The following is a 17,274-nucleotide window of genomic DNA, read 5'->3' as shown; positions in this document are numbered from 1 at the left end:
ATTCCAGACATCAAAGAAAATTGCAAAAATGTAAATGCCATTCTTCTCACTATAAAATTTTTAATTAAAATATAGTTGTTTTTCATAAAAATGTTCATAATAATATTTTATTACTTATCGTAAGGGTTTATGATATTTTAAAATGAATTAATAAATTTTCAGAAAATTCTGTTTTAATTTTGAACATGGTAAATACTGATAAATAATAGCCCACATAAGCCAAGGCCTTTGAGTGGGGAGGAAGATGGGGAGATTATTAGTAATTTTTAAGAGTGTAAAATGTTCCTAAAACCAAAATATTTACAAATTGCTGCTTCAGTTCATGGTCCAAGAAAGCCATGAAAAGATTTAATCCTCAGACCACTCTCCAAGCTTAATTATGCGTGTGTGTGTGTGTGTATAGAGAGAGAGAGGGAGAGGGCATGCAAGCATGAACAGGGTTGGGGGGGAGGTTGGGGGGGAGTGGCAGAGGGGGGAAGAGAGAGAGAGAGAGAGAGAGAGAGAATCTTAAGCAGGCTCCACACTCAGTGCATGTGGAGCCTGACACGGGGCTTGATCTCATGACCCTGACCTGAGCCAAAATAAAGAGTTGGACGCTTGATGGACTGAGCCACCCAGGCACCCCTCTCCAAACTTAATTTTGATCAATATTTCCGGCCTTTTCTTCCAACAAATTAATTTTGATGGCTGCACAGTTAATTTCCATTTAAGCTTTCTGTGGTAAAAATGTAAGAAGTGCAAAAATACCCCAGACTGATAGTAGCATATTTATATGAATGACACATTTAAAAATCATTTTATATGAAATTGATATTCTATAATATAGAATGCCTCTTTTGTGGTGGGCAGGACCAAAAAGTTTGTCTTGTTTTCTTTTGCACAGCCTGACAGGGAAGACAATTAAGAAAATTTCATCTCTGCTTAGACCAATTAAGATGAATCTATTTCGAGCATGTTAGGAGAGGGAGAGGTGAAAAGACAGTTTATCATCTGAGAAAACTGTACATTTTTTTTCACTTGAAAACTTTAGCAGTTGGAAATTTCCTCTGTTCAAAATTATCAAGTAAATTAGTAATTGCTGAGTACAGAGTATTTAATTATTTACTTTCTGACACAGAAATTGAGTGACCGTGTAATGTATCATTTAAATGTACCCTTGTGAGTATACTAGGCTGGGATAAAAGAAAAAAAAAAAGAAAGCCAAGAGTGTCCAGATTCAGCTGGGACTGTGTCATCCTGCCTAGAAAGCAGAATGCTCTTGACATAGTGGAACCTTTGATGTGTTAAAATTACTCAGATGCCCATGTTGTTCCTTTTCGTAATCTAACTGTCCTCCTCTTAAGTGTTTCTTTGGTGAAATATGTCTTCTCAAAAGAAAGTGAAATTTCATTATTACGTGCCCTTAGTAAAAATAAAAAGCAACTGATAATTGGAACTCTCAGCTTATTTCTTTACATTTGCTTGAGTTAGAGGAAGCCTCAGATTAAGTAACTGAGAAAATTAATCTTAGTGATGGCTCACTGTATTTTAACTGGTGTATCAGCTATTAATCTTGATGCTAACGCAAAGTGGAAGCTGTGGCTCAGGCTGATTGAAAATGCTACCATTCGTTGGCTTGGTTTCAAACCTTATGATTTATATTAGATGCCGTAGGGACCTTACGTATTAAAGGAGCAGTGCTGTGTGGTAAATTTAACGATCTGACAAATTAAGCATCAGTGCTAGCATGATACAATAGCAGTTCATGTTATTTTATGATTTATTTGTTGAGCCTTTGGTTTTAAGTGTTTTAGGAATATGAAAGTAGAGACGCCTGGGTGACTCAGTTGGTTAAGCGTCTGCCTTTGGCTCAGGTCGTGATCCCAGGGTCCTGCGATCAAGTCCCACATTGGGCTCCTTGCTCAGCGGGGAGCCTGCTTCTCCCTCTGCCAGCCGCTCCCTCTGCTGTGTGCATGCACACTCTCTCTCTCTATGTCAAATAAATAAATAAAATCTTTTAAAAAAAGGAAATATGAAAGTAAATATTGAATTTCTAATAAAAAGAAAAAAAACTACATGAATGATAATATTGGAGTGCAGAGTCTTGTGGTCAAACAAAGGCATTAAGATGTACAGTAAAACTAGTGTTAGGAGACCCTGCCGGTTGCCAAAAGTCATGGCTAACTAGCCCATCACATTGCCTAATTGACTCTGAATACACTTTTTCACCACATTAGTTATCTCTCTAAAGGTGCTTAGCACAGTGCCTAACATATAGTGTTATAAAAATGTTAGTTATTCATATTAATAGCTGTACTACTCATATTAGCATACTTGTTGCAATGGTGTTCTTACTTTTCTAACATCAGAACACCCATTTTAGGTAATTATAGACTTGCGTTACTCTTAATGCTTTCCTTTAATGGCCTGTGATTAATATTGGTGCATTTAAAAAATGAAAATGCATGGATGTATATCGTGCTTTTGATTTATGTATTTATGTAATATTTTATATTGCATATATATTTATATGTAATTAATATATGTAAGTACAATGTGAGGATAGAAACCTTAGCTTTGTTTTTTCCTGGCTCTAGGAAAAACACAACAAAGTTGGCAATCTGTCCTCTTTAATGTAGTGTTATTTAAAAAAACCCAGTTTGATAATGTGATGAAATCATGAGACAAGTATGTAAAACTCATGAAGTTCCTCTCCCATTTCAGTGAAGCACTAAGGAATTAGAGAGGATGCAGAACAGTGGAGAGACAGTGCACGCACTACAGAGGGAAAAGCGCAGTGACCCAGAAGTTCCTAGAGTGAGACAGACCTTGTTGTAATAGTCACTGCCACTTCCCAGCTCGGTAGCCTTATGCACATTACTTCATGACCCTAAACCCATCTGTAAGATGGGGTTAATAATGATGGTTAACTCATGAGGATGTTGTGAGGACTGAATGAGATAATGCACTAAAAGCACTTAGCATCGTGCCTGACTCATACTCAGTACTCGCACTCACTAGTGTCCATTATTGCTGTGTTTATTACAAAGTGTGTGTAGCATTCTTTTTTTTTTTTTTTGAGATTTTATTTATTTTAGAGAAAGAGCGAGCAAGAAGGGAGGAGGGAGAGAGAGTCTTAGACTCCACACTGCGTGCAGAACCCGGTGTGGGGCTCGATCTCGTGACCCTGAGATCAGGACCTGAGCAGAAACCAAGAGTCAGTCACTTAACCCACTGTGCTACCCAGGCACCCCAATGTGTATAGAATTCTTAGCCTAGGACAGACAGGGCTAAAGAGTGACTTAAGGAAGGGTTAGCATAAGGGAAAAAAGTCGTTTTCCTTTTAGTCTTTACTGGGAATATACTATTTTAGGAATTAGGGAAAACTGTGGACTCTAAAAGATTGGTTGTTAAACACTGGGACGAGGTGTTAAGGGATTTGTTATAAACGTCTTTACTGACCCATCTTTTAAGGTGGAAGAGGGAGTACCATTTGTGAGTCATCTAACCTGGAGGTCTGAGTGAGCTCATGAAATTTTTTCCATCATTATCATTCCCAACTTCTCTATTTTGTGTTAAATTGTCGTACTTCAGTTTTTGCCAGAGCTAGGTTTTAATTATTATCGCATCTGATTAACTGGAAGAGAATAATATTCTCATTGTCCATCTCTGTCTGAAAATCCATTTCCAGTATGTTCTTTTGTTCTCTATTTACTCTTAAAATGGGAATTGGAAGGGAGGGGGGACTATACCGTAGTGAGTAAACGGCTCTTGGCTGTTGTACTATTAGTAGAGTGAACTTGGGATTCGATATTGCCCGAGCGATCAGGCTAGCTCCCTCGGGGCATTTGAAGAGCTGCGAGCTGTGCACGTAAACACATTTTATTGTATTTTACTTGTGCAATTTACTGAACAGATATTTATTGAACCTCTCAAGTGCCAAGCATTATGTTGTATATTAAAGATCAAAGGTGGGCCAACACGGACTATACTCTCAGAGTTTACGTTCTAGTGCAAAGTCATGCAAACAATTACAACTGAAGGTGATAATGACTGTAATGCAGTTAATGGGAACCAACTGAATGTATGTGTAATTCAGCCTGGGATTGTCAGGAAAGGCTGCACTGAAGAGGGAAGAACAGAGTGAGGGAAGGATAAGTGAGAATGTGGGAAGGAGGGCAGGTGAAAGGGAGGTGTTTTCCAGGCAGAGTAGCTTCCCAGAGGAGTGTAAGTAATACAGTCTGCACGTGAATTACCGATCCTTCAGATTGTATCTGAATTCAGATCTAATTTTGTAGGGGATGGGAGCCTTCAAAAATTGTGGAACTCCAATGACACTCTCAGATTTGTACTTTAGAGAGGCCATTCTACCAGTAGTCTGAAAGCCCGATGGTGGGGAGAACAGGGAGCTGAATCGGTAAGATCAGTAAGGAGACTGGAGCACTAGCCGAGCCAGGTCCTGAAGACGGTCTGCAGTTAACATTGGCAGCAGAGGTGGAGAAGGCGGGGTGCACTGCAGGTCTAGGTAGGCAGGAGAATCAGTCTTTTTAGGTTTACGGCAGATTATGAAAGACAGGGGAGAGGTCTAGAATGGCTCCCATATTTGGGGTTTGACAGCTAGGTCGACTGTAGTGCCCTCCACCAGTGTAAGGGATAAAAGAGAAAACATTTTGGTGACAAGGGGATGAGTTTGATTTTAGACATATTAAAACACCTGTGGCCCAGTCAAGTGACACATCCCAGAGGGAGGTGTGGGACATAGACGACCTATCCGAGAGATAGATTTGGGATTCAGTGGCATTAGGTTCACAGTGAAAGCTGTGGCTATGAATGAAATAATTGAGGGGTATCTGGAAACCTGGGACTTCAGACTAGTTTTGCAGCTAGTTACCTAAGGTAACTATTGCAGAGGAAGGAAGGAGATCTGAAACCAAGGGGCTAAAATAAAAGGTGGTGGAAACTGGTTAAACAAATATGACAAATCTGTTTATTGTTTCTTGTTGGTCTATGGGATCTGGACAGCAATGGCATAAAAACGCCCCTTTACTATGTAAATTTCCTTCTTTTATAGAGAAACTTGTTCTGGTAAAAACAAGGGCCATGAGAGCTGAAGAAACTGAGTATACTCATTTCCCTTTATTAAATTTAAATTCTCTGTTTCTATTTGTTAATCCATAAAGATCCTTGACTATTTTATCTAACTTGAAAACATTTTATATAAAATACCTAGAGCACTAACTGTAGCTAATGGAGAGAACAACATTTTGTCAATTCATTCACTGTGGTTCTACTTGATCTTCTACTGATGAGGATATTCAGGTGAATATTTTGTCTTGCTTCTGGCTATGAGTAAAGGAAACTGCATATGATCATCATAAATTTTATATTTCCTACCAGAGAGCCAAAGCTGCCAAAAATATTTCCCTTGCTAACATCTCTGATCAAAGCAAAAGCTTTTATTTAAGAAGTCAGTCTTAGCATTGTAAGGTTGAGGAGAAAGACAGTTAACAGTTTTGATACTTGTTCTCCAACTATGCATTCAGTATGTAAGTGTGCCATACACTTACCCATAGATGATCGTTTTTGCTTTTCTGTTTGTTTGTTTTTTTACTAGTGTGGCACTCTGTTTCAATTATTTACTTTTTAGGGCTTTTTCCCTTTTCTGCTATACAAAATTATTTATTGACCCTTTCAGTAACTTTACTAATTTTAATTGACCACTGGAGACACTAGGGGTTTGCCTGTTATGAATCCATTTTCTTCCCCTCCTTCTCTGTTGGCAGAGCCCCGCCTTCCTCGTGAGGTGGTGAACTTCAGGGCATATGGGTCTGGCTTTGGGCCTGCCGGTGACTGGTTCCATTCTTCTTGCCAGTAATTAGTTTAGGAAGTGGCATGTGACCACATCTGGTATTTGAGGGGAAATCTACATGGGAACTCAGAAAATAGTGTTTTGGCTGAGACTTAGAGATCCATAGGAAAGAGAACATCATCTTTTAGCTGGAAATTGTTGGGTATGCGTGTGATGCCGGGACTTAGCGGCCATCTCAACCAGGGGGACACTAGGGGACTACAAACATATGCACTGTGTATGGCAGACTAGAAAGGGGAATCTGGATCTTGTTAAGCCACTGAAATAACCAACTCAAAAGCCATTCTATCTCTGATTATAGGAGGTAATGAATTTCTTTATCTTTTAACCATTTGAATCAAGAGTTTTTTGTTACTTGCAGCTGAGTGCATCCCACCGGATACACATTTTGGATATGAAAGAAGAAATATATTAACAGAAAATAGTCATAGTGATGTGATGTTGGGGTACGGGAGTGAACAGTCAGGAAAGAATTCTTGAGACGTGGTTTTATTAAAGCACAGGGATAGGACCTGTGGGCAGAAAGAGCTGCCCTGGGATTGTGAGGAGCTATTGATTATATATTTTTAAGCGGGGAGGGGCAGAGATAAAGGAAGTTTCCAGAAGGATTTTCATTTGTTAAAGAGGATTTACAGGATCCTGGAGGTCTGGCTAATGCCAAGCTAAGGTTGCTTTTTGCCTCTGGCAAAGCAAAAAAAACAACAAAACATTAAGGCAGTTGTGAGTTCCTTAAGGAATGTTGCTCTCCTAGCTCAGCCACTTGTCAATGGGTGGCAGCAAAGGTGTAAGGACATTTGATTTTATCTACATTTCTTTTGCCTTTGTTTTCCACATCATCAGTATTTTGGCTTTATGGGTATTTAAACTTTTTTTTTAGTTTGTTTGTTTATTGACTGATTGATTTTAGTAATCTCTACACCCAACATGGGGCTTAAACTCACCACCCCGAGATGGAAAGTCACTTGCTCTTTGGACTGAGCCAGTCAGGCACCCTAGTTTTATGGATATTTAAACAACAGTTATCAAATGTTGTTAACAAGTGTCCATAAACAGAACGAATAGTGACATAGTGTATCAGATGAATGTTACACTGGGCCACGGTAGATCAGGACAGATACTGAGACCTGCCAAAACCAATCATGATTTCCCTGCCTTTCATCTAGTATAAGTGAATTTTCTTTTTATTATTTTGGGGATTTACTTTCATTCTTCCTCATCCCTTTCACTCTTATTAGAGAAAAAAAAACCTTTAATAATAGTGCACTGAGTTATTAAAGCACCTTTTATTTGAGGTCTTCCAATCCTTTATATAGCAGGAAATGTGACTGTTGTCTCGCCCAAGGTCAAACAGTGGAGCATTTTTAGAGCTAAATACAGATTGGACGATATCCCAGATAAAGAATAATTAGGAACTGTGAAAACCCCCAGTAAATTAGAAACTATACAACCAAATTTTTGTTGTTTACATTGTTAAATTGCAAATAGAATCTACTCAATTGGATCCTGTTGGCTTTTCTGAAGTACATTTTTTTTTCCTGCTGTGAAGGATGTTGCTTTCTCTCTGAAAGTCTCAGGGCATTAACGGATTAAAAGCAGTTGAATAAGAAGGCAGCCATGTCAAATAATACAAATACTGGCCAGCAGATTAAGTATAATCTTTGCTTTCCCTTTAAAAAAAAAATAGGTTTTAACATCCAATCATTTAACTTGTCCTTGAGTTAAGTCACTCCTGCCGGTTTTTGCGATTTCATTGTTAATGCCTGAAAAGAAGGACAGAGTGTAAAAGCAGGACTAACAGCAAAGCTAACTAGAATAGATGGATGGCTGTTGCTGGCCTTTGTTCTCCTGTTACTGCATTGCCTTTATGAAACTGTCCAGTGGGATTTACCACAAGGCGAATGCCCCTCCTGCTCCCGCGGGCACATGCCTACAGATTTCTGCCTCCAAGTAGGTTTGGCCCTGGCTTTCTCTCTCACTTACTTTGGTTGTACTCCTTGTCTCGAAAGTTAACCTCACCTCAAGAGCCATTATGATCATCATATCAGCACATACTAAGTGTTTAATAAATAGTGACTAGAAGCAAATTGAAGTGATAAAATGGTATAATGTAAACTGGAGGTGTCCAAGCAGATAATGAAACCTGTCAGCCCGTCCTCCAGGCTCTTACCTCAAGAGCTCTACCGCTCTCTAGTCTCTGAGCAGGAAAGTAAGTTCTCCTCCCTGATTTAGTTCTTACCAATTAAGGGAAGGGCTGCAGCTACATACATTGTTGAAAATTGGGTCATGCACATAGAAAATAACTGATTGAGGGAGCCTGGGTGGCGCAGTTGGTTGAACATCTGGCTCTTGGTTTTGGCTCAGGTTATGATCTCAGGTCATGAGATCAAGCCCCATGTCAGGCTCCGTGCTCATCGGGGAGTCTGCTTGAGATTCTCTCTTTCCCTCTGCCCCTCCTGCTTGTGCTCCCCCTCTCTCAAACAAGTAAATAAATCTTAAAACACAGAAGAAAAGATCTTAATAATAAGCATGGAGAAAGCATTTGAGAATTGGCACTAGGTAGACATGCATCAGCAGAGATTTGGGAGTGACCATTATGGATTGGTAAAGAAGGACTTCTTTTGTAATTCTAGTTATCTGCTTGTTTCCTCCCCTTTCCTAAATGCACATACACTGTATATGGTACATTATGTTTTTCTCCTTGTGTTTTAAAAAACACATTTTTCCTTCAATTACCTACTGAAATTCTATAGCATGTGGCAGTTTCAAATGCAAATACCTCTAACTTTCAGTTTTAGAGAAAAACAAAACACTGGAAAGAGAAATAAAAAGTCTTTGTTGAAAATATGACTAACGTAGGAATAATAGTAAAAAAATATTCTTTGTTCCCAAATTTCACAGTTAGATCAAGATTCTTTTACCTGGTAATTAAAAATAGACCTTTACCAGTGAGATTTACAGATAATCCTTGAAGTTTTTCAGTTATAACTTTTTCAGCCTCTTTTTCTTTCAGACAGACATTCATAAAAAGAGCTTTCAAAGATCAGTATTTAATCATGTAGCTTCAGAAGTTTGCCCTTTGGTTACAAAATGGCTGCAAAGATGTAACAGTGGGTAAAGAGGAGAGGAACATCCATTAGATCTGGGTTGATATATGCTTTGTGGATTGATGATTGAAAATTGAAATTTGGTTTTACGAGAACATAGAGAAACAGGATACAATATTGAATATGTGCATCCAACGTTCTTAAGGCCCAGACTGGTTGTCTTTTGGCACCCTGATATCAACATAAGAAATTGGGATATATTCCAGAACAACCCAATTTTTATGAGTTGTATTTTCATGAATTGTCAAGCATTTCTTGAACTTACATACATTTTCACTGAAACTGTGACATTTCTTGGCATAACAGTTTCCATAAGCATGCCATCTGCTGTATAATGAAATCTTCCTGAAGTTTGTCTCTTGCTCTTAAAGGCATGTCTCCTAAGGGCTTGGTTCCAGAATTTGGAGGGATAAAGGATTTTTTCCCTCTCTTTACACTTCATGACTTAATGTCCTCTTTCCCTCTACTCTTTTTAATAAAGGAACATTTACTTCTTTATTTTCTTTCTCGTGTGTTTCTGTAAGTTGTCAAATGCAGATTCCCTTTAATTAATGAATTGGAGGTCTCAGAAGAGGTGGTAATCTGGACAGTTTTATAGATTCAGAATCTTACAGTGAGATTTGTTCTTTACCTTGAGTCAGACTTTCATATAGCCAGGTTGCTCAGAAATCCAAGTATATGTGTTTTCAGATTGAAAATGATGCTACCCAGTGATACAGGGAATAGAGTTTTAGTCATAGTTAAGAATTCTGTTGTCCCCTTAGAGACAGTATTGTCAGAGGTGATCAAAGCACATGGAGAAGAGTCAGCGGCCACCCCCTCCTACTGTTTAGTTTCCTTCCTACTATTTTAACCATTGTAATAAGAATCCAAGCAACTGTAGCAGACAGGTATCTGTCCTAACCATGATTTGTTTGTAGGTAGGCCTGTGAGAAAAGAAAACCCGAAAAGGTTACAGCTTTAAAGTTATGAACATGATATCATATCAGGTTTTCTCATTCAAGTTAACTTCTTTTTAAAATCTTCTCCTAGTTATGGTAGATCTCTCTCTATGACTGAAAGAAGTCTGTTAATCCTCTAACAAAATCCTATTAATATTCTCAGGGCTTCCTCATGACTGATAGGAGTTGCTATTTTTCCTGGAAGGTGAATGCTTTCAGGGGCCATTCTGGTATTTCTGTGCTCTAGATAGAGTCCTGCCCACAGCATGGCAAGCAGCAGAGCTAGGCTGCAGCTCCTATAAGGGATCTGCCTTCATAGGATTATACTACTTGTGCCCTATGAATAAAGGAATTTGGTGACAAAACATGAGAAACCAAGACATTTAAACATATTACCATTGAGCTTGGTTAAATAACTATTTTTCTGTGCATTATTCTGATATTGAGGTAAGCTGCTCATAAGATATATACCTGATACCCCATACAAATTGTGTTTAATAATACAGAACTCTGGGATGAGATGCTCAGGATTTGTGCAGCCACGCAAATTGAGTTCAAATCCCATTGTTGTCCTATATTCTCAGAGATTTTGGCTTAGTTTTTTTCTGAGCTCAACTTTTTCCCTCTGTAAAAAGGGGATAGAAAATACTCCCTACCTCACAGAACTGTGGTAGGGATGAAGTGAATGAGTAAATGTAAAGCACTTAGCAAGAGCCTGGCATATAGTAAGTGTCCAGGAAATCTTAGCATTTATTCTTGCTCAGTTTATTAGTTGATTGTTTTTGTGAGATAAGGAAGGGCAAGGAGGGGCTTGTATCTTGTACTATTCAAGTCAGTTACAGACTGTTGTGTTCCTAAACAATTGGGTAAATGATGAATAGATCATCATTTCTAGGTCCTTCTGTATGGTAGCTCTTCAACTTTGAGGAAGGGGCATGTGATGGTAGGGAAAAAAAAATCAGTTTTTTCACCAGTATTCCCAACCTATGTATAGTTTGTTTTTCAAACAAACAAAAATCCAGACTTATGAATGTCTCTCTTATTTTGAGTTGAAAATGTGGGTATATGGAAACTCTTATGAAATCTATAGAAGGGAAATTACATTTCATTGTATATTTAATGAATTATCTTTATTGAAAGAAACACAAAAATATGCAACGTGAAGACCATTCCTGTAAATCCTGGGCTGAGAGTAGCCATGACCTACAGTATGAAACTATAGCCTTCCAGAACAGAGAGAAACCTTAGTGAGAGGAAACCAGACTCCATCCTCTCCTTGACGTTAAATGATATGCTAAGTATTTGCACAATTAAAAGCCAGTTTAAAAATTCCTGTCTTGAATTTTTCAATTGTTTTTCTAATCTTATATTATGGTTGATTCACTCAGTGCCTATGAAAAAAAAATCTCTGACATTAGAGAGAGAGAGAGAGAGATCTGACATTATATATATTTCCCCCTTGGACTGCAGGATATCCTGAGGTATACACTGTTACTTATATTTTTATTCTTAATTGCATGTTGTCAGAAGTAGTGCCAATAGGAATTAATTAATGAAGTGAAGTTGGTGTAGGGTTCATCACAGAGTATTATCCCCTGAGTGCTGCATCGGAGTGAGGGGCCTTTTTGCCCGGAGTCCACATGTGTAACGTGTAAGCAGTAACTCAAGATGGCAGCTACTGGGGCAGGAGATTGGAACAGGAGGAAGGGAGATTACTGGCTGGTGCTAAAAAGACATAGGTGCAAATAGCTATAGTTATCCGTTCTCTGCCTCTTTCCTTCCTCCCAAACACTATCTACTTCACAACAAGTTAAAAACTTTATAATGAACTTAACCTGATTTCCAGGTCTTACAGAGGAAGATAATCCAAACTCTGACAGAGAGGTCAGTATTTCAGAACCGCTAATATCTGGCAGATCTGGGATTCAAACCTCTGGCTTTCTACTTCTAAAGGTTTTATGGCGACATCAGCGTTGATGATTGGGGAATGCCAAGAATTACTCAATTTTTTTCAGTGAAGAGTGTTTACTACAAATATTTCTTTCTTTAAATGCAGGAAGTAATGTTTAACATAAAAAAACAGACAGCTGTTATTTTTCCAGACTGCACACTCTTCTTGTTCAGAGGGCTATGAGCAGGCACCCTGCATCCAGAACCACGGCGAGTTTTCACGATCACCCTCCCACCTCCTGGTAGATGGTGTGTGCGCCTTGTTGGAAGTAGAGGACGGCAGGAATTTGGATGGCATTTCGGGCACTAGGAGCTGTCTTTCATTCCTGTAGTGTCATAAAGTAAGGCTGTTCCCTATTTAAGGGAACAGATTTGGAGCTGTTACTTGAAGTCATTTATCTCCTGTCATGAAGTTCAAATATTGTGTTTTAAAATTAGTTGTTGTGCTGTCCCTGGATTTGCTTGGCCACGTCATGGATTCATTCTGAAAGGTGCTCTTATCTCCGATCTTTTTCTCAGTGGTGCTTCTAGATTTGGGGAATTTTCTGGGCCAATGACATATTTGATGCTCTGATTTCAAAATCCATAGTACTGATTTAATAGAAGAGCACAGCACTGTTTCAGAAAGCAGACATTTAACTTTAACAGCTACACTGTAAAGTGCCGACAACAGGATTGTCTTTTGCCCGCACTTTTTCGCTGTCGTTCCTACGGTCAGTGCAGCTAGCAGGTCACTAGTGGTACTTCGTCCAAGTTGTGTTCTCAGTGTTCTGCCACATCAGCTTCCTTACCCATAAAACATACAAAGAACCCCAAATTTCCTGGGGATAAAAGAAAGCTCTTCCTCTTTATAAATAGCAGGCCGAAAATGTAGGCATTTTGTTTTTCTTTGGCTTTCTTGGTGTAATTACTATATTTGTTTGCGGGAGAGAGGACCACTCATTGTGGTTTGTTCTGGACGATCTTGCTTCAAGACACACACGGTTCTGCAGGCTGTGCTCGTGGCACGGAGCGGAGCCCGGGAGCTCTCAGCTGGGTGAGAGAATTGGGCGAGCATGTGGCTACTTCTCTCACTGAATGCCAGCCCCAGAGCCCTTGCCTCTGGCTGGAGGACTGGGAGGTGGAGCCTTTTTGCTCACGGCGAGTTCCCTTCTCCTTTCTCTCTGCCGGCTGTGCATTGGCTCTTGGAGCTCCGGCTGCTGCTGGGAGTGGAATAGGCAGGGCGTGCTCGCAGACCGCGGCACAAGCTGCAGCTTCTATTTGGGGCGCCCGGGGAGAAGAGCACCTGGAAGGAAAGACAGCACCAGTGCCATGGGTCAGCTCTGCTGTTTTCCTTTCTCAAGAGCTGAGGAAAAGATCAGTAAGTGTGATTGTACTGGGCAGCATCCGAAGTGCTTGACTATTTTGTGTGGTTGTCTTCCAGGGGTCGTTTTGGGTTTTTTTTCTTATGGGAAAGATAACAGAAGAATGAGCTGTGATTTTTTTTTTCTTTCCCTGTGCGTTTCTTGAAAAGGATTGGTAGGTATGTGGTTAATAATTAACTGGGGAAATTACCGTGACTCAATAAATAGGCTGGGTTAAAAATACAAAATCCTGAAAACTTATTTTTGATTTTCGTCTGTTGCTAATCCTACAGTTCATTCTTACCACACTATCTAGAGTCAGAGTTTAGTTTTGACTTTCTTTAAATCACTGCATTCAATTTGAGATGTTGTATAAGCCGGACTTAATTTTTCTTCTCAGCAATTGGGGTATTTTCAGGGCAGTGCTCGATAATAACATATAGAGAAGAAAAGCTGGCTCTAGAATGACGTATATTACACATTTGCAGGTATTTTCACGTGTCCTCTGCTTTGTTCTCCGTGGAGGGGATTCAGGTGTAACTGTTAAGACAGCTCTCCAAACAGGTGATGCCGCTTTGCTTCCCAGCAAAAACCTTATGCATATTTTTAAGCCGATGCCAGGCAGATTCAACATCTGCTTGTGGTTGGGAAAACAGAACTTAAACTGATGACACTTGCATTGAATTCTTTTCCTCACTGGATTCTGTGTATTCGCTTACATTTTGGCTTTGTTAAATACAGTACTAGCATTTTAACTCTTGTGCTGAATAGAATTTGCCTTACACTAGTTGCCCCCAAATCCTGAATTTTTAGTTCCCTTTCCATAAAGTGGTTTATAGTCATACTTTGTGAATTTGCAGCCATATCGTCGGGGCTTTATTTAAATAAATTTAAATAGGTCTCTAGAATCTCATGATATCTGGTTCAGATACTGAAAGGTCCACATCTGGCTTATATTTCCTGCTGCTGTTTCTTTAGGAAACTAGCCAGGGTTAGGTTTTAAAAGCATTGATATACATCCTGTACCTGTTCACTTGGGAAATAAGCCAGTTTTTATAAGAAATCTTCTGGGAGTGCTTTGGAATGAATGTTGGGAGACTTTGGGGCATTGGATTATTAACAAGAGCCAATAACTGTGCTCTAAATTTTACTTGTGAAAATGATAGTGTACAATACATGATGACCCTGAGCTTAAAACCTGAGTGAGTTTACAGCAGAATTGTTCTTTTTTTTTTTTTTAAACAATGAGCATCGGTATTAGTTTGGCAGCCTGAAACTTTTCAGGTATTGGTCAGGATGATTTATTTGTAGTTCCCGAGGGTTTTGGTTGATGGAGTCATTGCTTGAACACCATCTGTATCTGAAGAACCGTGGTATGGACAGATGTAGGGATAGTAATTCTCCCCTTCTCCCTCTTTACCCTTCACCACTTCCTGCTCCACTGCTCCCGGTTTTCCCCTGGAACCTGCTTCCCTTGTATTCTGCTTCTCTCCTTCCTCGTGTGTAAGCAGTCTTCTTGGTGCTAACAGAAGTCAGGGTTCACCTCATTGAAGAGTTTGCTCTTCTCTGTCTTTATCTGGGATTGTGGGGTGCAAAGTCTCATGTTTTATGCACAGTGCTTCTTCATATTAGCTGACAGGGAGTGGTAGAGACTGCCTTTTGGGGTTACTTCCTCAAGTACCAAAATTTTAAAAAAGAATTGAAGGCATTACACTGGTGTCTGAAGCAAAGTTCTAGTTCAGAAGTGCAAATGAGGGTTGGAATCAGTGCATTTGCACCCCTTTCTTCGCCTCCACCCCCACAGGCTGCTGACCTTCCCCTGTCCCCTCACCAGTCTTGCATTTGTCTTTGATTTTGATGTTGCTTCCCTGTTTTTCTCCTCACGATCTGCTCCACACTCCATCACACATCCCATCAGCTGTTTTCCAATGCTGTGTTTATCTGCTACCGGAGGGTCTAAAGAAGAGTGTCCCTGCCAGGCCCTGCTACGCTGCTGGTAATACATGTCTAACAGTACTTACAAAGGGGACTTGAGAAAAAAGTGGCGGAGAATTCATTAGCCATGCCTCAAGAAACATGTAAATTAGCACTAACTATAGATAGCCAGTCCATAAGTTGTGTTGATAACAGGTAAAAGCATCCATAGTAGACATGGGGGGGGGGTGGCTAGCATTCTTCTGATCCTGCTGCTGGATTGTACAGTAACCTCCTGGGTCTTGTTCATCATTGTATCCCCACCTAGCAGCCTTGTTAGCCTGCTCTGAACCACATGCTCAGTGGGGACCTGCTAGAGGCAGAGTACAAAAATGCAAATGCCTGCACCCTTCAATTCTGCTGTAAAGGATGATGGCTCTGGAATATACCTCCTCAGGGCAGCTCAAATTATGGAGAACTGCATGAGGTTTGGGTGAAAGTTTAAATTTGTGGATGTCATTCTCAAAACACAGGTGAGTTGGAAAGCCCGTCCTCTACCGTCTTGCAGAGGTACAGATGGGATATACCCAGTTGGCCAAGTGGTAAGAGTCAAGTGACCCCTTCTCCCCTCCCACTGCTGCTTTATCCTGCTTTGACCCTTGGTGGTGGTGGTAAATGGAAAAGTATTCCCATTTAATTCATTTGTTAATGTTACTATTTTAATCTATCAATAGCGAACAAGATGATTGTTTAATCAACTAGTTGTACAAGGGGCCTAAGTTTGTGTGAAAAGTTAACTGCTTGCATAGCCAGAAATCTTGGTAATGGGGTGAATCGTAGAATACAGTAGAACCCATAATGGTTTATTTTTCAGCTAATGCAGCACAAAGCAACTACACCCTTTTTTGTTTAAATCCCAGCAGTAAGCATTTTCTTAAACTGTATGCTTTTGGGCCACATTAAGTAGAATATAATGATAATGAATGCATGTTTCTTGCAAGATTAATAAATGCACTTATTGCAAGATCAAGCTGTTTCTGTTGCTACACAGGAACATACTTTACATGAAACATTATTCTAGATACTGTAGGATTAACAGATGTTGTAGATACTCTCAATGCAGTATTTTTTTGCTGAATTCTTATATAGCACTTGTTTTCTTTGCATTACCTAATTTCTCATAGTGAGCTTCCCGAAGGGACTGTCCACGAACAGGCATATTACTGTACAGGCTTACTGACCATTGTACTTTATCAGTCTCATGAAATAGACCTCGGAAAAAAACTTAATAACGAAAGGCAGACACTTCTGTAACGAATTAGAAAACATTCCACTTTCTCTTCCCGTATTGCAAATTTTCCCATTTGGAAGTACATTGCTTTTATGTAGAATGAAATAGATGAATGTCCAAAGATAAACCGTACTGCCTCATCAGCTAGTCAGGTTACTGTCACTGGAGGTTGTCAAGCATAGGATGAGAAGCCATTGCTAGGGATGTGTAAGGGTGAACGGAACAGCTAATAAATGGATACACTGGCAACTTGGTTACTTTCTAGCCCTGATATTTGGTGATGCTGAAAATAAAATAGTATGTATTTCAACAAGACACATATTTTAATTTTACAAGTATGTGTCTTTTTATTGGAGTATAATTGACATACAAATTAATTTCTTGTGTACAGCATAGTGATTTGACATGTGTCTGCTTTGGGAACTGATAACTACAGTAAGTCTAGTTACCATTTGTCCCCAAAGTTAATAGAATATTATTGAATGGATTCCCCATGCTGTAGATTATATTTCCTTGACTTATTTATAGGTGGAGTTTGGTACCTCTTGATACACTTCACCCATTTTACTTCCCTCCCTCTGGCAACCACCAGTCTGTTCTCTGTATCTGTGAGTCTGGGTTTTGTTTTGTTGGTTGGTTTTAGCTTCCACATGTAAGTGAAATCATGTGGAATTTATCTTTCTCTGTGTGGCTTATTTCACATGGCATAGTACCGTAAAGTCTTGTCCATGGTGTTGCAAATGGTAATATTTCATTCTTTTTTGAGGCTGAGTAGTATTCCGTGTGTGTATGCGTGCATGCACACACACGCATTCCACATCTTTATCCATTCATCTATCAATACTTAGGTTGTTTCCAAATCTTGGCTATTAGAAATAATGCT

At 39.5% G+C, this 17,274-nt stretch overlaps 1 protein-coding gene across 4 annotated transcripts in view; it reads left to right on the top strand.

The window, feature by feature from the left end:
* AKAP7 (A-kinase anchoring protein 7) overlaps positions 1 to 17,274 on the top strand; it is a 144,259-nt gene that overhangs the window by 90,823 nt on the left and 36,162 nt on the right. Inside the window, exons 1-2 of one of the 4 annotated variants that reach the window (XM_028125343.2) lie at positions 13,155 to 13,203; positions 15,634 to 15,702. The exons of 2 other annotated variants lie outside the window; for them this stretch is intronic. In XM_028125343.2, the coding sequence (XP_027981144.1) occupies positions 13,155 to 13,203; positions 15,634 to 15,702 (118 nt within the window). Of the gene's footprint in view, positions 1 to 13,154; positions 13,204 to 15,633; positions 15,703 to 17,274 lie in introns of those variants that run through there. One more of the 4 variants, XM_088024249.1, reaches the window with a different exon arrangement.

The sequence above is a fragment of the Eumetopias jubatus genome, unplaced genomic scaffold (genome assembly GCF_037043125.1).
Source record: "Eumetopias jubatus isolate StellerSeaLion01/CBP00866 unplaced genomic scaffold, mEumJub1_p1.0 scaffold_6, whole genome shotgun sequence".
NCBI classification, from domain to species: Eukaryota; Metazoa; Chordata; class Mammalia; order Carnivora; family Otariidae; genus Eumetopias; species Eumetopias jubatus.
Note: the sequence above shows the minus strand (reverse complement) of the source record. Positions and strands in the feature narration are given on the sequence as shown.